At 38.8% G+C, this 23118-nt stretch overlaps 1 protein-coding gene across 1 annotated transcript; it reads left to right on the top strand.

Moving 5' to 3' along the window:
• Positions 1–2772: 2772 nt before the first annotated feature.
• On the top strand, positions 2773–5059 carry LOC113119210 (perforin-1-like). The gene is made up of 3 exons (XM_026288500.1): positions 2773–2845; positions 3112–3629; positions 3758–5059. Exons 1-3 carry the CDS (start codon positions 2807–2809, stop codon positions 4953–4955), a joined length of 1755 nt encoding a protein of 584 aa, XP_026144285.1. The 5' UTR covers positions 2773–2806; the 3' UTR covers positions 4956–5059.
• The last annotated feature ends 18059 nt before the right edge of the window (positions 5060–23118 follow it).

The following is a 23118-nucleotide window of genomic DNA, read 5'->3' as shown; positions in this document are numbered from 1 at the left end:
TGATTGGCATACAATGAAATTTTACTCTATCTCAGCCAATTGTCAGCATTTATGCGCTTATCTCGTGCTCTGCCCACTAACCAAGGAAGAACAGTAAAAAAAAGCCTCTCGCTCAGAGATCTAGTTGGTCTGATGAAAAAAAAAAAAAACGCTTCATCAGTTATAGTAACGCGCCGCATTTTTTGGCAGTAACAGTAACGGCGTTATTAAGATGAGAAGAGTAATCAATTAGATTACTTGTTACTGAAAAAAGTAATGCCGTTAGTAACGGCGTTATTTATAACTTTATTCCCATCACTGATCAAAATGAACGTGTCTATATGAATAGATAGACTGGATTATTTACTATATGGTGCATTTGTGTTATTACCATCTGTAAAAGTGGCCATCAGCACTTATTTGCACTGTAATTCATTGTAAATGCTGAATTTCAAACAATCTCATGATTTTCTGTAATTGGCAAACAAAGTTAAATCTTTTTTTATTTTTCTTATTATTCTTATTTTTCTTACTCAAATGATTCTTATTGTATTTCTCTAGTGCTCAAATAAATCACTCATATGATGTCTAAGTTTCTGTTGTGTGTTTTATTATTGAAAAAACTATGCAGTGGTATGTTTACTGACTAAATAGTTTGTATAAGCCTTCAATACTATTTGGAAATATATTTTTGTATATTTGGGGGGTGGGGGGTCTAGACAATTGTCTCATAAAAATATTTGCAGGAGTCTCATTTTTCATGATATCTTATTCAGATTTGAAACAGAAACTCATGTGACATGTGGCTTTCAACCCATTACTTTTATAGATTGCTCCAGGACTCATTTCATGTATTTTTATATCAAATAAAAAAAAGATTTAAGTCTGGTAAAAAAATAATAATAATAATATTTTTGAGCATTATCAAATCTGGTTGATAAAAAGTAAAGCCCAAAGGGTCTTCTTTCCAAACTGTTACAATTATAAGTTATGTAGAGCACTTGCAGCTGTGAGTCCCATAATGGGGGGTGCTGGCTAACAGGTTAATACATTTTAAATACTCTATGTAATGATTTGATTAATGATTTTCAATGATTCGCTACAGGCCTTTATTCAGCCCCCCCCCCCCGCCCCCCCCCCCCCCAATGCAGAATTACACACATTTAAAGATTAACACACGCTAATAAATTGCAGATAGTACCAATTTATATGGGAAACATCTCAATGCACCAACAAAAATAATACTATATACATTTAGACTACATCTGAGTACATTTTACCATAGTCTTTGTAAGAGTTAGCCTTCCTGTCCTGTTTCCCAGTTGGATCATAAAGTTTTACGACCTGGTCAGGAGTGGGGTTACAAAAACATGACTCTATTTGAGAACATTAAGATTAGGAGACACATTTCCAATTTATAAGTCAACAACTTTAACCATTTACACATGATTAACCATTTTTATGCAATACACAAACATTCAAAATACATATTAATAAAATGACGAAGGTACAGAACCTTAAGAAAGGTTTGTTTGTGTGGAATGTTGGGGGTTTTGTGTCTCCTTTGAGGCTCGCACGGGTATCGTAAATAATTTAAGTCCAGCCAGGCTGGCGCCAGGCCAGGCATTTAGTGTAAAAAGGTTTCATGTTATATGCCTGAATTTAACCCATGAATCGATGAACTGCATGTGTGTTACAACAGACAAAGCATTATTAAATTAATTTACTTATAGTTTGCGATGCAAATACAGTCAGATCCAACATCTTTCAACAAATGTTTCTGTGCAAACTTTCCATTACACTATACCATATTTACAAAACAGAATACTTTGAATTAATGAATAATCCTCTGATCCACTTGTTTCTGATGCTGGGATCCTGGGAACCAAACATGTCAAAGCAAATGTTCTTTCACTTTTCCGTTTGTCCTGTTGTCGATAACTATGTCAGAAAGTGAACATGTATCTGTATACTGTATAAAGTGTAGACAAGATATTGGCAGTTATTATAATGGGTTTTATTTGGATTTGACACAATGCTTGCATCAAGTTTAAGGCACATGCAAGCCGTTAAGCAACTGCAAGTGGACAGGACCTGTGATGAAATGATGACTATTCATCAATGTCTAGGTCTGGAAGTGGTGTTTAAGCAAATGTTTATGCCCTTGTGACGTCACATTCCCCCTCAGATCCAAACAAGTCATTTTTGGAGCTTGATTAAATAAATGCTTTGTTTATAACGAGAAGGACAAAATATGAAGGCAAATTTGATTTATCATGTCATGACCCCTTTTATATAGGAATAGTAAAATTGGTACAGGTTAATTGTGTCCCTTATGCCCATGTCATTTGGGGCACAAGAGTAAGAAGGGGGGGAATGTTGTGTATTGCATTAATGCTGTTATAACATGATTCTTCTGCCTTCAAAGGACATGATATAATTCAATTCAATACAAGTTTATTTGTATAAAAGCAAGTTTCTACAATATTTAGTAGTAGCTTATCGATGGGGACTGTCAGTTTATGTACAAATGGCAGAAATATTCAGAAAAACTAATTCAACACATAGTCAACCAGACGATGAACACTCTTAACAGCAATTATTATATGATGCAATCATACTTGTAGCAATATTTGTTAGTTCTGTATGTTGTTTCAGGGTAAACTTCTTCTGAGGTCCTCTGAGGGGTAGGCATCTGTGCATGCTATCAATTTGTTGATGTAACACATCTATGAACCTGAAAATAAATGTTCTTTTTTGTTCCCACACAATCTATTAGTCATCGGACGAATTGTCATAGCCACATCATAGCATATATATCACAAACATGAAAACCAAAACCACTCATCCACCAACAAGGACACAGGTTAGCAAGACAACATATTTCATGATGCATTTACTAACTCTTCAATTCAACTACTTTATGAATTTAAGGAAAATCATCAAATTAATAGTATATATATGAAATATAAAAATAGTAATTATATGATGTATTAGAATGTTGGTCATTTAAAAGTAACAGTATTGTTAATTTTAAAACAATGTTAAAGTTACAATTCTGTGTCGCTGTTCATTTGATGTTAGTTTTTACATACATAATGATTTGACATAAATGTTTCTATCTCACAACAGATCATGGGGCAGTTGAAGGTTTACCTTGTTTTCTGGGCATTGCTTCTCATGACCATTTCTGGAGAGGATGATAGAAGTTCATCAAAGGAGTGTAAGGATGCTCCCTTTGTTCCAGGATATAATCTTGCAGGAGAGGGATTTGATGTTGTGACCATGAAGCGAAAAGGTTCCTACGTGATCAACTTGGAAAAATGGGATTTAGGAAATGGCACTTGCAAATTGGCACAAAATGACTACTTAAATGGAATGAAACAGAAGCTACCAGCTGCAGTTGAAGACTGGAGGGCCTTGCCAAAGTGTTCAAAGAAAGTCTCGAGTCAGATCTTTGAATCAAGTGAAGCACTGGTCAATGATTCATCATCAGCACTCTCAGTCAGCTGGAAAGTTGGTTTATATGTGAATGCTGTTGGAGCTGCAGTTGGAAGCACTCATTCCAGGGAAGCAAAATTTGCAATGGCTAAATCAAAAGAAGACAAATACAGTTTCACCAAACATGAAGTTGGGTGCCGTTTTTACAGGTGAGACAACTGGGGTGTTTTTATTCACTCGTATTGTTAAAACTGCTATGAAAAGAAACTAAATCTTTAATTGCAAATCACTCCCTTTATTACCATACTGAATTCAAACATGGTTACTGTTTTTACAGATATCGTGTAGCTGAAAAGCCTCCTCTTCAAGCTGAGTTTCTTGAATCAATCAAATCACTCCCTAAATCCTACGATCCAGACGCCTACCGCAACCTGATCTCAACCTATGGCACTCACTATATCACAGAAGTTGAGTTAGGAGGGCAAATGAAAGCTATAACAGCCATCAAAACCTGTCAGGCAGCAGTGGATGGACTTACAGACACTGCAGTGAAGGACTGTTTGGATGTAGAAGCCTCTGGTTCATACTATGGTGTAACTGTGAAGACAGAGGCACATTTTTGTAAAGGACTGAAGAAAAAGATGGGCACAAATGAAAAGTTCAGCTCCATGTTCAGTGAACGTCAGACAGAGATTATCGGAGGGAACATAAATGGAGAAGATCTACTTTTTTCTGGTTCATCACACCCAAATTCCCTCAAAAACTGGCACGAGTCTTTGAAGAGTCTCCCTGACATTGTGCATTACTCTCTGAAACCCCTTCATTTCTTACTGAGTAATCAACACCCTGCCAGGAAAGGACTGAAGAAAGCTGTTGAAAAATACATAATTGAAAATGCCCTTATGAAGGTTTGCTCTGAGCCTTGCCAGATTGGTAGGAAGTGCAGTGCAAGAGACAGATGTGTTTGTGTTTGTGAAAGTAGTCAAATGATAAAGTCTAACTGCTGTCCAACTGCAAAAGGACTAGCCACCCTGAAAGTCTACAGTCTCAGTGCCAAAGGTCTGTATGGAGATAGAGTTTCACAAACGGATGGCACTGTAACAGTTGAATATGACAACCAAATTAAGCGCACTGAGACCATTGATGATAATGATAATCCGCAGTGGCCAGAAACATTTGAGTTTGGTCCTATTGAGATCAAAACGTCCAAAAAACTTACTTTTACAGTGTATGATGCAGACAGCTACTGGAACAGTGATCTGCTTGGTTCATGCTCTTTTGACCTTAGAAGTGGAGTTGTGACTGATGCCTGTGTTTTTACATATGGCACCTTCTATTTTACCTATGAAGTGAAATGTGCACCCAGTCTACAGGGCACTCGGTGTGATGAATACAGACCTTCTCCAATGGCTGCCCCTCTGGCTGATATTTTCAGCTCAAGAAATGGTGTTCTGGTTAAAGACCTGCCAAGGCTTGAATTAGCTCGCAATAAGTTAAACTCCAAGAGTACTTATGAAAGGCTGATCATGCTGTGACCTGCATCTCAAATCCATCTTTTATGCATGAAAAATTACCCCATTGTACTCCAACAGCACTTTTATCTGCTAGAAAAAAAAATATATATGTAAGCTTTGCTCATTTTCTTCCCATTGCTTTTATGTTTTTGCATTAATAAAGCATTCTTAAAGAAAGATATATGTTTCATTCTTTATTTTTAATTCTTTCATTTTTCATACTTAATGCAAAAGCAACTAACTACAGGGAGTGCTGCTCCTGCCTCATTTGACATCATAAATGAGAAACGAGAAACTCAACTTTATCATCAGTTATGCAAATGTACACTTTTTTTGAAATTTTTATTTATTTATTTTTTATAAGAAACAGTCATATTTCATTCTCTACGATATTATTGTTGCAGACTGCAGCTTCACTTGACATAGCTAATATCTGTATTTCTGTAAATTACTAAAACTACACATGAACACCTGAAACATGTAGTTGTTACCAATAATAAAGAAAAATAGAAAGAAATGATTAGTCATCAAAATATATTATATATTAAAATATATAAAGTGAATTTTGTTAATGCAGACCTTGTATGGTCTTTGTGAATATTTGCTATTTATATTTCTTGCTGAGAGTGTTACATACTATTGATTATTTGACAACTGTCTTGGGACGTGTTAACCTGCTGGTGGAAGGGAGGGGGGGCAGTGCTCAGACAATTCACAGACTCAGAAGGAGAAGCAGCAGTGGTGTGTCCTGTGTCTTTATTGACATTAATATCTTCCATCGCCATGTATGAGATGTATAAATTGTCATGGAAATGCATTTTATATATGTCAAAGTTGTGAAAATGGCAAATTTTGTACTCTAAAGTGTGTAAATAGTCCATAAATAGATGTTTAAAAGTTTGGTTCAACTATCTGAATACCATGTGTGCTACACATGAATGTAGCTAATTGCCAGTACTATGGGATAGCAGGAATGTGGACATAGAGTGAATTTATGGATATATAATGTGTTTTGATTGGTAATGTAACATTAGAGAGTCATAAGTTAAATAAGTGACAGTGTAAATAAAAAAAGAAAGAGAAACTTTTTGTTTTATGAAAATAAGGGTAATAAATGTGTTCATGCAAGGACTATATTAAGAGATTAAGAGCTGAAAACATAGAACATGGTTCATAAGTTCAAAAGTAAGACAAAGTATCCTATGTGAATACTCTAAGCTATATATTAGAATGCATATTGTATTTCAAGTGTTCAGTGAAATTATAAGCCTAATTGGTGGAAACAGCACCTGACGAGAAGCTTTATGTGAGCAACTGTTTCTGTATATTGTGACTTTGACTGAAGAGATGGTTATGGGATCAGAATCCCGCCTAAAGAATTGCTGTCATGGATAAAAACAAAAAAACAAAAAACAAGTGTGAAAACAAAAATTTAAAACGCAAGTAAAAATATATTGCACAAGATTTATAAATGAAAGCAAAGTTTTCATAATTGCAAACAATGGTCACAGATTGAAAAATAATAAGCGTAGATCAAAAATGCATTTAAAATGTATAATAAGCATGAATAAAAACTTTAAACATGTTCGCCTATGGCCACATTGCGAAAGGGAGCATCCACAATGAGCACCGGCCTCGCCAAGACATTGATGTGCCTGGCTTGCCAAAACCTGACTAATAATAATTATTATACTTATTGTTATTACTGTTAGGAGAGGATAATATGAGTAAGAGTAATACATCCCAGTCACAACTGATTAGTTTGCTGTATATTGATCATTATTGTTAACTGTATGTAGGCAATATTTTGCCATTTTTTGTCATGTATTGTTTTTTTTTTGCCAACAGCTTTGCAGCTTTTTCTTTCACGTACAGTATATCATTGATAAGGTTGATGGTCTTGTGAGATACAGTATATGTGTCACACCTGGACTCATTTAGTGTGTTTTTGCCCGTGACCCAGTTTCTGTCTTTCCGTGTTTGGTTTGATTAGTTCCCAGGTGTGTCTATTCTATTCCTCATGTGTTCCATGTCCCTGTTAATTTAGTCATGCCATCCACCTGTGTTTCCCCAATTATCTTTTGTTCATAAGCCTTGTCCTTTCAGTTCTGTTTTGTCGGGTCTCCTCACTTGTGACTAAATCACTCACTTACGTGTGTCTATCGCTGTGCTCCATGAATGGTATATATTAAAGGCCTTATTCCATTTATCCTCGACTCCGTATTCCTTCAGGCAGCGTAAACTGTGACAGAAGACCCGACCTAAAAAAGAAAGTTTAAAACTGCGTGTTTTTCCCTCCGTTTTGCTTTAGTTTTTTCACAGTCTTTTCTTTTCTTAGTTTCTATGGATCCCCTCTATCGTCCCGAATTCCTCATCCTCCTGCTGAAGCAGGAAGGACGTTCTCTCGAGGACCATACCAGACAGTTTCTTCTATTAGCTAATGCCACCAGCTACCCGGACGACGCGCTCTGCACCTTCTACAACACCAGCCTGAACTCCAAATGCAGAGCGTTGTCGTCCGAAGATGGTCCTCGGGAGGATTTCGCCGCATTCGTGGAGTGGACTCTGGCGAGAAATGGCTCACCTTTCACCGTCTGCCCGATAGTGGATCTCGCCAGTCCCACTCCCGACCCAGAGACCAGCCAGCCACCATCTCGCTACACGGAGCTAGAGCCCACCGCAGCCGCAGAGCCCGAGCCATTCACCGACAGGGAGCCGGAACTCGAGAGCGCGACTGACCCGGTGTGTGAGCCGGCAACACCGTGCATCGTGGGAGTCCTCGTGGAGATCGAGGGCGTGGAGGAAAGCCCTGCCCACACTCCTGCGACTGAGGGTGAGCTATATGCAGTCTCTGAAGATCATATGGAGCAAGTTCTGGATCTGATGGACTGGTCTATGGAGGTAATCCCTAATATTCCTGTTTCTCCGCTGGTTCCGTCCAGCCCTGACTCCCCTGTATACCCTCTCAGTCTCCCACTCCTACCTCCTCCAGTCATTTCCTCTGCTCCATTTCCGCTGGTTCCATCCAGCCATGAATTTTCTGTTTCTCCGCTGGTTCCGCCCAGTCCTGAGTTTTCTGTTTCTCCGCTGGTTCCGCCCAGCCCTGAGTTTCCTGTTTCTCCGCTGGTTCCGCCCAGCCCTGAGTTTCCTGTTTCTCCGCTGGTTCCGCCCAGCCCTGAATCTTCTGTGTCTCCGCTGGTTCCGCCCAGCTCTGAATCTTCTGTGTCTCCGCTGGTTCCGCCCAGCTCTGAATCTTCTGTGTCTCCGCTGGTTCCGCCCAGCTCTGAATCTTCTGTGTCTCCGCTGGTTCCGCCCAGCTCTGAATCTTCTGTGTCTCCGCTGGTTCTGCCCAGCCCTGAATCTTCTGTGTCTCCGCTGGTTCCGCCCAGCCCTGAATCTTCTGTGTGTCCGCTGGTTCCGCCCAGCTCTGAATCTTCTGTATCTCCTGTGTTCCCTCCCGGCCTCCCTCTCCCACCTCCTCCAGGACCTGCTGGTCCCTCTGCTCCACTTTCGCTGGTTCCGTCCAGTCCTGATCCTCCTGTCCTTCCTCCCATCCTTCTCCTCTCTCCTCCTCCTAGACCAGCCAGTTCCTCGTCATCCCTGCCGGTGCCAGTCAGTCCTGCAGCTCACCCTCAGTCCGCGCCATCGGGGCGCGACGGTTCGCCACTGGACTGCCAGTCTCCAGCTCCGCCTTGGCGTGTTAAGGCCCTGTCTCCGCCTCCAGCCTCCGAGCCCTGGACTCCTCCTCGGTCCTTCGACCCAGCGGCTCCGCCTTGGCTCTTAGCTCCCTCGTCTCCACCGTGGCCTGTCATCCCACCTGCTCCACCGGGCTCCCTCGTCCCTCCGGCTCCACCTTGGTCAGTCGTCGACCATCCGCCGCCTCGGGACTCCACTCCTCTGGTTCCACCTCGTCACTCCATCCCTCCGGCTCTGTCAGGCTCCTCCTTCCCTCCGGTTCCACCTCCATCCTCGGTCGCTCCGGCTCCACAGCGGTCTGCCAGGACCCCGCCTCCGCCTTGGTCGCCTGAGCCTTCTGCTCCACCTAGGCCCTCCGGAACCTCGACGTCCCCCTGGCTCTGCGGCTGTGCTGCTCCATCTTGGGCTCATCACCCACCGGTGCAGTCTCCGCCTGTCGGCCCCCTGGTGTCGTCGACCCCTCCTTCACCATGGCTCCTCCCTCCGTCGACTCCACCTTGGATCTCCGTCCTGGCTGGTCTCTGGTGGACCATCTGGCTCCTCCTGCTCCTGTCTCCTCCCTGGCTCCTCCCTCCGTCGTCTCCTCCCTGGCTCCTTCCTCCGTGGTCCCTGTCTGCTGGCCCCCTCCTGGGAGTCCGTCCTCCACCGGAACCTCCTCCCAAGTTCCCACCCACGCCTCCCTCGGTTGTTTCTACGGTGCGAGGACGCACCTACCAGGAGGGGGGAGTACTGTCACACCTGGACTCATTTAGTGTGTTTTTGCCCGTGACCCAGTTTCTGTCTTTCCGTGTTTGGTTTGATTAGTTCCCAGGTGTGTCTATTCTATTCCTCATGTGTTCCATGTCCCTGTTAATTTAGTCATGCCATCCACCTGTGTTTCCCCAATTATCTTTTGTTCATAAGCCTTGTCCTTTCAGTTCTGTTTTGTCGGGTCTCCTCACTTGTGACTAAATCACTCACTTACGTGTGTCTATCGCTGTGCTCCATGAATGGTATATATTAAAGGCCTTATTCCGTTTATCCTCGACTCCGTATTCCTTCAGGCAGCGTAAACTGTGACAATATGATATTTTGCATGTGGTCAAGCAGTACCACAAGAGGAAGAGTGTTTTCCCCTGAATATCAGCTCCATTGAAAATCTTTATTGAACTGTTGTGTAAAATCAATATAACAAGAAGTACATTTTGAGTGAGTTTAAAATTGTACCTATTTTCTAATTTTCCTTGATGGACAGTCCAAACAAAGCAACAAGAGAAGATTTTCCTACAAGCAACACACATTTTACGTTAATGGATCGCTACTGCATCACCATCATTTTCACCTGTACAAGCGAATAACACTGAGCAGCTAATGAGGTGCGTTGGAGTGATGTCACCGCCCTTCTTCATATGATTGGCTAGAAGAGGAGCTGTCAATCTAGAACTAGTGGACCAATGATGTCGCTTAAACCCGCCCTGATTTACATGAAACTCTAACACAACATTTAGAAAAGCAAGCATAGAACATGGAAACAAGAGCGAAGGGAAAAACAGCATAAGCATACCAAAATTTAATATATGAGCACAAAATGTCTGAAAGCAGAAAAAAAAACTGAAATATAACAAAGGAAAAGATGATTTAGTCAGACAATATTTGCATTAATATTTCGATTTTGTGCAATAATTTTAAATGTTTAAAGTTTCGATTCATGCTTATTATTTTTTAAAATGCACTATTAATTTTTTTATTTACACTTATTATTTTCAAATCCGTAACTTTGTTTCAAATCCTGAAAACTTTGCTTTCATTTATAAATCTTCTACGATATATTTTTACTTTTGCTTTTAAATATTGTTTTCACGCTTGATATATTTGTATATATATATATATATATATATATCTCTGTGACTGCAATACTATAGGTGGGATTCTGATCCCATATTATGGTCTCATGTTATACATTAACCGATATATGAGAATCCAGAAATATTAGCAAAATTCTCTGACAATACAAAGACTCAGAAGGTGAAGCAGCAGTGTTGTGTCCTGTGTCTTTATTGACTTTAACATCTTGCCTCACCAGTGTTGAGGGTGCAAAAGAACACTATCTGCCGAGATAGCATGCAGATGTCGGCCACTTAAGGCAATGATACGGCACTGCTTGCCTTCTTATGGCCCGTACAAAATGGATGTCTGAACACCAAAAATGGCTGAAATGTATCAAATACACACGTGGGCCTTTGTAGGTAAAGATGTGGTGTTCACGGCAATGTGTAATCTCAATGTGACCCTAATATTGCCCATGTGGTAAAAAGTGAATATGGCCCAAATAATGCAAACCAAATATATATCTGGGGCAGTTTTGGCAAAGACATGGCAAAATGAACACTGGCTAATGTGGATTGCTTAACTTAGCCTTTCTTAAATTTTTCAATGTGTCAAGTTTCCACCAAATATTTGGCTGTTAATGTAACAGGTCTTTTCCCAATTTCAGATTCGTTTTCAAAATTAGGTAAGCATTGATTTGACTCAGTAACCCCTTCAGCTGTTATACACTTTCATTTTCCATTTTACAACCATTTGTGAACAAATATTCATACACATAAGTAAAGTCAGTCAGAATGTCCCTGGCAACCAATGCATTGGAATTACGCTTGACCTGATTGTGTGCACACGTAATATCATATGGCCATTTTGATGTTGCACGACAGAAACAACAAATGTATCAAAGCATGTATTATTACAGAGTGGAAACAATCTTGTAAAATCTGCAACTAGACGGATGTACTGTTACTTCCTCTACAGTCAGAAATCTAGTTGTTATATTAGACAGCAATTTTTCTTTTGAAAATCATATTTCCAATGTTACAAAAACTGCATTCTTCTATCTTAGAAACATTGCCAAGCTACGAAACATGTTATCTGTTTCTGATGCAGAAAAGCTAGTTCATGCATTCATGACCTCTAGACTGGACTATTGTAATGCACTTCTAGGTGGTTGTCCTGCTTCGTCAATAAACAAGCTACAGGTAGTCCAAAATGCAGCAGCTAGAGTCCTTACGAGGTCAAGAAAATATGATCATATTACCCCAATTTTACAGTCTCTGCACTGGCTACCTATTAAGTTCCGTATCAGTTACAAATTATCATTACTTACCTATAAGACCCTAATTGGTTTAGCTCCTGCATACCTAACTAGCCATATACAACCCATCACACACCCTAAGGTCACAAAATGCTGGACTTTTGGTAGTTCCTAGGATAGCAAAGTCCACTAAAGGAGGTAGAGCTTTTTCACATTTGGCTCCCAAACTCTGGAATAGCCTTCCTGATAATGTTCGGGGTTCAGACACACTCTCTCTGTTTAAATCTAGATTAAAAACACATCTCTTTCGCCAAGCATTCGAATAATGTATCTTTTAAATTGTGAGTGTAGTTGCATCTGATCAAAGGTGCTTTTTTATTCATTAGCTTGGGTTAAACTAATTTTACTTTGTTGGATCAGCAGCTATGCTAATTATGTCTCTATTTTGTTTCTCTGTTTCGCCACGGGATTTACATCCCGTGGTTACTAGGATTTACATCCCGTGGTTACTAGGATTTACACAAGCTCCAGTCTGGATCCAGAACACCTGAGAAGAGATGATGCTGACCCTCAGAGGACCCCAGATGATGCTAACCCTGAATTAACAAACAGAACTAACAATTATTGCTAAATGTGTGACTGCATCATATAATAACTTAATTAATAATATTGATAGTTCATCGTCTAGCTGACTACGTCTTGTATTATTAATAATTTATTTTTCTAAAATCCTGTCAAATGTGCAAAAACTACTAACTACTACTAAATATTGTAGAAACATAATTTTCTGTAAAGTTGCTTTGTAACGATTTGTTTTGTAAAAAGCGCTATACAAATAAACTTGAATTGAATTGATAAAGAGAATGTAGTTGTTATTATTATTATTATTATTATTATTATTATTATTATTATTATGAAGTGGGAATGCTTTGGTCCACATTCCAACAGAGCAGGTGATGAATAATGCACCTTAGCATTATAGCTACCCACCCTTAAACAAAAAAGAAAAAGAAAAGAACAACAAATGTACCTATAATCCAGTCAACCAGGGTGTATTCCATAAAAAAAGTTACACAAAAAAGTTAAAACTTGAAATCTGAGTTGACTTACCCTGAGATGAGAAACTCTTTTTGGGTTCAGAGTTAGTTCAATCCACTCTGAGTAGGTTAACTCTGAGTTTAGTACGTGCACCACGACTATGAAAAGCCATGATCAAAGGACCATGGCAACAGCTCCTGCCAAAAAGACTTCCCCATACTACAGAATACATAACTTTAAAAACACAATATGTAAGATTTTTTTCCATAAAATATAAAAAAAACTGCTAGAACAGTGTTATATATTTTGTGTACATACAGTCAAGTCCATAAATATTGGGACATCGACACAGTTCTAATCTTTTTGGCTCTATACACCACCACAATGGATTTGAAATGAAACGAACAAGATGTGCTTTAACTGCAGACTTTCAGCTTTAATTTGAGGGTATTTACATCCAAATCAGGTGAACTGTGTAGGAATTACAACAGTTTGTATATGTACATCCCACTTTTTAAGGGACCAAAAGTAATGGGACAGATTAACAATCATAAATCAAACTTTCATTTTTTAATACTTGGTTGCAAATCCTTTGCAGTCAAGTACAGCCTGAAATCTGGAGATCAATTAGACATCTGCGTACGCTGGGTTTCATCCCCGGTGATGCTCTGCCAGGCCTCTACTGCAACTGTCTTCAGTTCCTGCTTGTTCTTGGGGCATTTTCCCTTCAGTTTTGTCTTCAGCAAGTGAAATGCACGCTCAATCGGATTTAGCTCAGGTGATTGACTTGGCCATTGCATAACAATCCACTTCTTTCCCTTAAAAATCTCTTTGGTTGCTTTCCAAACACCAAACTACCCGGAAGACCATGGAAAACAACTGTGGTGGATGATCGAAGAATTCTTTCCCTGGTGAAGAAAACCCCGTAGGATGAATTCTGAAGTGTTTCGGGCAATATTATCTGCTCATATTCAGCCAAATGCTTCAGAAATCATTGGTCAGCTCTTCACAGTGCAGATGGACAATGACCCGAAGCATACTGTGAAAGCAACCAAAGAGATTTTTAAGGGAAAGAAGTGGAATGTTATGCAATGGCCAAGTCAATCACCTGACCTAAATCCGATTGAGCATGCATTTCACTTGCTGAAGACAAAACTGAAGGGAAAATGCCCCAAGAACAAGCAGGAACTGAAGACAGTTGCAGTAGAGGCCTGGCAGAGCATCACCGGGGATGAAACCCAGCGTGCCTGATGTCTAATTGATCTCCAGACTTCAGGCTGTAATTGACTGCAAAGGATTTGCAACCAAGTATTAAAAAATGAAAGTTTGATTTATGATTGTTAATCTGTCCCATTACTTTTGGTCCCTTAAAAAGTGGGATGTACATATACAAACTGTTGTAATTCCTACACCGTTCACCTGGTTTGGATGTAAATACCCTCAAATTAAAGCTGAAAGTCTGCCGTTAAAGCACATCTTGTTCGTTTCATTTCAAATCCATTGTGGTGGTGTATAGAGCCAAAAAGATTAGAATTGTGTCGATGTCCCAATATTTATGGACCTGACTGTACATTATCCCAAATGTTTCGAAGAATGTTTAAATCCAGAGAATTTTAACTAGTGACACGGACCGTGTCCATAGTGTCATTGTGTCGCAATGACGTCGTACACCATCGATTTCCGTAACATGGAAACAACAAAGACACTTTAATAAGTTATGCATTTTATTAGACATGTGACCTCCCCACAGAGTAGCCTTATAACAGAACATTTGACTTCTATTCAGAATTCAACATCAAGAAGGCAGAGACTCGTAAAATGTGGGGAGAATATACACCACAATGTGAATCCAACAAGTCAAATCCAATGATTAAATCCAGAAGGAAGAAATTATCCTCAAATGCACCAATAAAAAGTATTTATCCAAACACACAACATCCTTTTGTCCAGAAACAAATGTGTTGACTTTAATCCAGTGATGAATCAAACACTGTCCCAGCATAAAACATTCCCAAGGAAATCCAACATGAACAACTAAGTAAATCCACAAACAATCACATTTCCACAGTGAAATACAACATCCACGGAATGAATCAGTGTTCAACAAAGCCTATATCTCAAAGAAGTGGAGTCTACATGCAGCACACACGCACAGGCCCACAGATCACTTTATGGTGAAAATATCTTTATTAATATCTGCTAGTAGCCAACTGCAGCTTACCACATTTTTTCTTGCTGCTTTTGACATAACAAACATAGTTACATCAAACATCAAACCAAACTATTACTTTCAAACATACATCAACATCTAAACCTCTGTTAATCTCAATAAGAACATTTGTAAATATTTGACAGAAATAAAGTCTGTTTTGTAAGTGATGATGGTAATGCTGTATTTGGAGTTATTTATTTACTCTGGAACTTGACATTAAACAAAGGTTGGGTTTTTACTTTCAACTAAAACCTGACTTCTGAGTAATGTAAAAATAAATTCTTCTGTGATAACACTTTTTTTTACAGAGCCCCGCACATGACACGCAGGAAAAAATATAAGGCTAAATTGTTTATAAACTTGATTTATAAATTGTGCGCACGATTTAGCAAATTGAGGGAACAAATTAGTAAATCGTGCACACCATTTATAAATCGAGTGAACGCAATAGTAAATCGAGTGAACGCAATAGTAATCGCGTGCACGTTTGAGTAAATTGAGGAAACTAATTAGTAAATCGTGCCCGCAATTTATTTATTTTTTCTTGTATGTTATGTGCGGGGATCCCTACTTTTTAGATTAACAAAGAAGATTTACGATTTCACCCTTACATCTAATCTGAAAGCAAATAGTAGCCATATTTTGGCATGCTGTCCTGGGGGAGGGGTCCGGGCCCGGAGATAAGCTCCAACCCAAAGAACTCCCCCATCCCTAATTTGGGATAAATAGATTAGAAGTGAGGAGTTGGGGTGGAGAAGGGATGTCGAAAAACTTTTATGGGACAGGAGGTAGGAAGACTTAATATATATACTTTTGTGTGCTAGTTTAGATTATTAGCTAAACGAGATGCACCTGTGCCAAATTGGATGATTATCTGATTGTGCTCCTCCCGAACTTTGTTAATAAAACCCTACTTTGTTAATAAAAACTGCTTAATTTATATACATATATATATATATATATATATATGTATATAAATTAAGCAGTTTTTTTTACATGGGGTTTTATTAACAATCTAGTCTATTGGAACCAATAATTTTGTCAGTAAGCAAGCTGTTTGAGGTTGAAAATAACAACCCTGTGGCCCTTTATATGGAGCCAAAAGAGTCTCAATAAAGATAAATGCACACACTACATTCACATATGCACACATAGGATTCATACATGCACACACATAATTCATAAATACACACACAGGATACACAAATGCACACAAAATTCAGAAATGCACACACAAAATTTAAAAAGCACAGAAGATTCACAAATGCATACAAAATTCAGAAATGCACACACAAAATTTAAAAAGCACAGAAGATTCACAAATGCATACAAAATTCAGAAATGCACACACAATTCAGAAATGCACAGGACAAGATTCAGAAATGTATTTCTGATGCACACACACATATATCTTGATTTACAAACTGCTTGCGGTCTGTGAACTTCACTGCATTTGTGTGTGAATTTTGAGACTCCTCTGACTTGGCTCGATACACAAATGCCTTTTTTTAAACAGGGAATGATCAGCAACCAATCAGATATCTCCCTTGTTTGTGCCAATCACAAGAATGCACCCCACGTGGGGGATAGTTTACCTATAAGCCAATCAGCGAACAACTCACTTTCCTCAGCGAACAACTCACTTTCCTCAATCAGCGAATGACTCACTTTCCTCAGCGAACGATTCACTTTCCTCACGAGTCACGCAGCGAACGACTCACATTCCTCACGCAGCCAGCGACCAGTGTTGGGCAGTAGCGTCGCTACAGGTAGCGAAGCTACTAGTTTAACTACATTTCTCAGTAGCTTGATCGTAGCTTCGCTACTTTCTGAATCAAATAACTTTTCAGTAGCGAAGCTCTTTTTTTTTTTACCAAGTAGTGCGGTAGCTTCCACACAAGCTACATTTTCGCAAGCATTTCTGATGCTCAAACTCAAATCGGCAAATACAACTGCTAAGATCACTGATCATGGATCAGTAGTGACGCGACGGCGCCACTTCATCTTGTTCATGTTTATGGTGGATAGCAACCAACCATCTTTAAGATGCATTACCGCCACCTTCTGCTCCGGATGGTACCACTCCTTGGCCAGTCACGCAAAAAAATATTTGATGAAATGATGGCATAGCATGAAGTCGGACAACAGTTAATCCTGAGGAGTGAGTCGCCGTGGCCGTACCTCGACAAGTACATGACACTGACCGAGATAACAGAGAGAAAATATGTTTTCAGATGCTGCTTGTAAAAATGATCAGGGTCATTATATATGATCAGGGTCACCAATATATTTCTTAAAATATATTGTGATATATTGTAATATATTATTTTCCTTTTTATTTCTAATATTTTATATATTTGAATACATTTAATAATATATTGATGACACATATATTATATAATATATTGCAAAATATACAAATTATTGCCGCTTTCAATATATTGCAATATATTGGAAAAAATAAATATATTAATAAATATATTTATTTTAAAGAATATATGCCTAATATATTACATTATATTTTCCAATATACTGCAATATATTTTTGTTTCATAAGGGCCAGCCTGGCCATTTATTTTGTACTGTTTGGTGGTCTTGCATTTTGTTCTGCAAAGTCCTACAGTATATTAAGCATGGCCATGCAACAGGTTTTTGTTGCCAAATTGATAAGGAACACAAAAAACTATTAAACTAAACAATTACACCTGCCTATCTGTTTGACTGACACTTTTAAGCACTGAGATAGCATTGACTTGTAATAAAACGTGTTCAACATAAAAATGTAATTTTAAAAGTAGCTTAGATGTAGCAAGCTACTGTTGATGTAGCTTAGCTTGCTACATTTCCCAGGGGGTAGCGTCAGTGTAGTGAAGCTTCATTTACTGTAGAGTAACTGGTAGCTTAGCTCACTACATTTTCCAAGTAGCTTGCCCAACACTGCCGGCGACTCACTTTGCGCAGCCGGAGAGTCACTTTCCTCTCGCAGCGGACCACTGACTCTCTCTTCATGTAGGGACCGAATATTATAATTAAAGTGACTTCTATATTGCATCCAAAAGAATATTTAAATATATTTAAATATTTCAAAAGGTTACTTTTTTTTTTTTTTTTACTTTCATTAAAATATTTCAATAAAATGAAATAATTGCCTATTGCAAATTTATGAATCCATGGTTAACTTTTTTTCTGCAGTCACAGTCTGGGCTATATGTATTGAGACATTTTTAAATTTATATTTTGTAAAAAATAATAAAAAATGAACCTGAATTGTAATCTAAATATCTGTATTTTCATACAGTTTCATAAATAAGTAGGCTAAAATATGCCGCACCACAGGCATATCGCGCTGTGTGAACGCGTTCATGTGATTGGCTTATAAGTAAACAATCCCCCACATGGAGTGCGTTCTTGTGATTGGCTAAAAGAAGGGAGATATCTGATCATTCCATGCATTTGTGTGTCGAGCCAAGTCAGAGGAGTCTCAAAATTCACACACAAATGCAGTGAAGTTCACAGACTGCAAGCAGTTTGTAAATCAAGATATGTGTGTGTGTGTGTGCATCAGAAATACATTTCTGAAGCTTGTCCTGTGCATTTGTGAATCTTGAGTGCATTTGTAAATGTTGTTTGCATTTCTGAATTGTGTGTGTATTTCTGAATTTTGTGTGCATTTCTGAATTTTGTATGCATTTGTGAATCTTCTGTGCTTTTTACATTTTGTGTGTGCATTTGTAAATTTCGTGCACATTTGTGTATCCTGTGTGTGTATTTATGAATTATGTGTGTGCATTTATGAATCCTGTGTGTGCATATGTGAATGTAGTGTGTGCATTTATCTTTATTGAGACTCTTTTGGCTCCATAATATATTACTTCCTCATCACTGGAGAAATCAAGCAGTGTCAGGAATACTGCTCCTTGAGATAACAAACTGGACAGTGTTTGAAGTTTCATCCCTGCCTGCTCCAGCCTTCTCAAAATTGTGCTAGTATGATGCCCTGCTGCTTTTGCTATACTGTCAAACCTCCAGGAACCCCTTTTTTTACTGGTGGACTGGTGGTCACCAGAATGTGGGCCAAGACAGAAATATTGTTGACAAAGGACTTCCATTTTATTACACTCTTTGTCGTTGTCAATAGTTTCATTTACTGTTTTCAAGCACTCCCAGCCAGTGTCATACCGGGTGCTTTCATAGATAAGTGTCCAAAATGATTACAACTATTATGTGAAGTAATAGTAAATACACAGCTACCTTGCATCTGCTTTCATTTACTGAGACTTTTAGAACTGAACCAAAGTATCTTTTGAGTCTCTTGTCTTGAGCATAACGGTTATTCCGCTTAGTAACAGTACTGTGAATTTGCAGAGCTTATTGACACATTCAAGACATTTTCATCACTGAAAGTATTTATAGCATTGCTCATATTTGGCCCCCTCAATGTGTTAAACATCTGAACATTTGTCTAAAACACATGATGCCATATCACTTGCAAAACAAACCGTTGACACCCATTACCACACAATCATCATGCGAAAAGACAGGTTAGAGAAACAACATATTTCACGCTATTATTTCTTGCTTTTGATGTTTAAAAATTAGCAATAAAAATAACAATATTGTACATTTTTAAAGACATTATAGTTACAGTTTTTGGCTGATGTTTTTGTTAAATGCTAAATTAAATTTTACACCAAAAATGAACTGACAGAAATATTATCATTTTCTTATGTCACTATAGATCATGAGGCAGTTCCAGATTTACCGTTGTTTTCCTGGCATTGCTTTTCATGACCATTTATGGACAGGATGATACAGGTATATCAGAAAAGTGTGAGGATGCTCCTTATGTTCCAGGACACAATCTTGCTGGAGAAGGATTTGATGTTGTGATCAAGGAGTGAAAGGTTCTTATGTGATCCACACTGAAAAATGGGATTTGGGAAACAGCACTTGTAAACTGCACAAAAAACAAGTACACAGATGGAATAAAACAGAAACAACTGCAGTTTTGTCCTGGAGCACATTACCAAAGTGTTCAATGAGAGTTTCCGGTCAGATCTTTGAATCAGTTGAAGCACGGGTCATGATTCATCATTCATCAGGATTCAATGATTGATCATCAACTCGGCTGTCACTCGGCTGTCTCGGCTGTCTGGAAAGTTGGTTTATATGTGAATGCTGTTTGAGCTGCAGTTGGAAGCACTCATTCCAGGGAAGCAAAATTTGCAATGACCAAAAATGAAGTTTTTACAGGTGAGAGAGCTGGGTTATTTAGCCATATACTGTTAAAAGATTAATGACTATGCACAGAAATGAAAATATTCATTGGAAACGGTTTCTTTTATGATCCCACTTAATTTAAATGTTTATTGTTTCTTTACAGATATCACATAGGTACAAAACCTCCATTGAATTAACTCTAGATAACTCAAAAAGTTCAATTTAAAAAGTACTTAAATCTAATGACTGGGACCTGTGAACTTTCCCCAACACGGCTCATCACAAATTGAGCCACTTTCTTAACATACTACAGATTCATATTTCATTTCAGGCTAACATTTGCATGCTGGAACTTCGGATGACACACAGCTCATATCTGCATTCATGTGTGGTTAAGATACCTAAACTACACATTAAAAGTGGATTATGCTAGTCATGTTTGTGCAGCACAGAGTGGCTACCTTACACTTTATAATATGACAGACAATTAGGTGTCCAGTATGGTTCTATTCAAACAGCAGGACTTTGCTAAAAATACATTTATAAGTCCTGAAAATGTACAGGGAGAGGTTGGTTATAGAACACCTCTCAAGTGATGGCTCAAAAAATTTAATATAACGACCAGTTTGTGTACCTCTGTTGCTCTGTACCACCCAAGCAACTGTTAGGATGCAATAGGAAAGCTAATAAATGGCTGTCATGGGTTCATCAGTCATGTTCACCAGATTGAGCAAATAGTAAGTATATTTTGTGTGCTGTCCTGAGGGAGGGATCCAAGCTCGAAATACAGCCCGAACCCGGAGGACTCCTCCATCCCTAATCGGGGATGAGAACAGTTAAGTGTGAGTGAGAGTGAAAACTTTTGTGGGACAGAGGTGAGTTGGGATGTATATATATCAGGGGCATTTCCCATCCAAGGGGGGCAGTCTCTCTGCAAAAGCAATAAATAAATAAAATATTTATGAGAAAATAATCAATATCAACAAAATACAACAATGCAAATATTATGAAATATGACATTAAAAGTATAAAAGTCACTAATTTGTATATATAAACACTGTCCAACAGTTACACTCGCGGTTAAAGTTACAGCAGAAGCTGGCTTCCCCTCAGCCTATAGACTTTTATAAGAGATCTCATAGTGTGCTGTGACTTTACTGGGTTGTAATTGAGAATGGATTGGCGAAAGTCACATGAGAGGATGAGATGCTTCCATCAAGCTACAGTATAATAGGATATGATCGGTTATGATTGGATGTGACTGGTTCATGCAATAAATCCTGCCTCTTGTTTTCATGCAAGCTCTCAGATTGCGTTATTGACTATTTAGGAAAGTAAACATGTTTTGTGTCACATCAAATAAGTCTTGAAATTATGGAGCCAGAAGAGTCTCAATAAAGATAAATGCACACACTACAGTCACATATGCACACACAGGATTCATACATGCACACACATAATTCATAAATACACACACAGGATACACAAATGCACACAAAATTCACAAATGCACACACAAAATTTAAAAAGCACAGAAGATTCACAAATGCATACAAAATTCAGAAATGCACACAAAATTCAGAAATACACACACAATTTAGAAATGCAAACAACATTTACAAATGCACTCAAGATTCACAAATGCACAGGACAAGATTCAGAAATGTATTTCTGATGCACACACACATATATCTTGATTTACAAACTGCTTGCGGTCTGTGAACTTCACTGCATTTGTGTGTGAATTTTGAGACTCCCTTGACTTGGCTCGACACACAAATGCCTTTTTTTAAACAGGGAATGATCTGCAACCAATCAGATATCTCCCTTGTTTTAGCCAATCACAAGAATGCACCCCACGTGGGGGATTGTTTACTTATAAGCCAATCAGCGAACGACTCACTTTCCTCACGCAGCAAACGACTCACTTTCCTCAGCGAACGACTCACTTACCTCACACAGCCGGCGACTCACTTTGCGCAGCGAACGACTCACTTTCCTCACGAGTCACGCAGCGAACGACTCCCTTTTCTCACCCAGCGAGCGACTCACTTTCCTCACGAGTCACGCAGCGAACGACTCACTTTCCTCACCCAGCGAGCGACTCACTTTCCTTAGCGAACGATTCACTTTCCTCACGAGTCACGCAGCGAACGACTCACTTTCCTCACCCAGCGAGCGACTCACTTTCCTTAGCGAACGATTCACTTTCCTCACGAGTCACGCAGCGAACGACTCACTTTCCTCACCCAGCGAGCGACTCACTTTCCTCAGCGAACGATTCACTTTCCTCAAGCAGCGAAGTTTAGCGAACGATTCACTTTCCTCACGCAGCGATCAACTCACTTTCCTAAGCGAACGACAGCCGGAGACCCACTTTTCGCAGTCAGAGAGCCACTTTCCTCTCGCAGCGGACCACTGACTCTCTCTTCATGTAGGGACTGAATATTATAATTAAAGTGACTTCTATATTGCATCCAAAAGAATATTTAGATATATTTAAATATTCAAAAAGGTTTAAACATTTTTTTTTTTTACTTTCATTAAAATATTTCAATAAAATGAAATAATTGCCTATTGCAAATTTATGAATCCATGGTTAACTTTTTTTCTGCAGTCACTGGGCTATATGTATTGAGACATTTTTAAATTTATATTTAATAAAAAATAATAAAAAATAAACCTGAATTGTAATCTAAAAATCTGTATTTTCATACAATTTAATACAATTGCTGTGTGAACACATTCATGTGATTGGCTTATAAGTAAACAATCCCCCCACATGGGGTGCATTCTTGTGATTGGCTAAAACAAGGGAGATATCTGATTGGTTGCAGATCATTCCCTTTTTAAAAAAAGGCATTTGTGTGTCGAGCCAAGTCAAGGGAGTCTCAAAATTCACACACAAATGCAGTGAAGTTCACAGACCGCAAGCAGTTTGTAAATCAAGATAT

The sequence above is a fragment of the Carassius auratus genome, chromosome 19, assembly GCF_003368295.1.
Source record: "Carassius auratus strain Wakin chromosome 19, ASM336829v1, whole genome shotgun sequence".
Lineage (NCBI taxonomy): Eukaryota > Metazoa > Chordata > Actinopteri > Cypriniformes > Cyprinidae > Carassius > Carassius auratus.
This window is presented reverse-complemented; position numbering and strand designations above follow the sequence as displayed.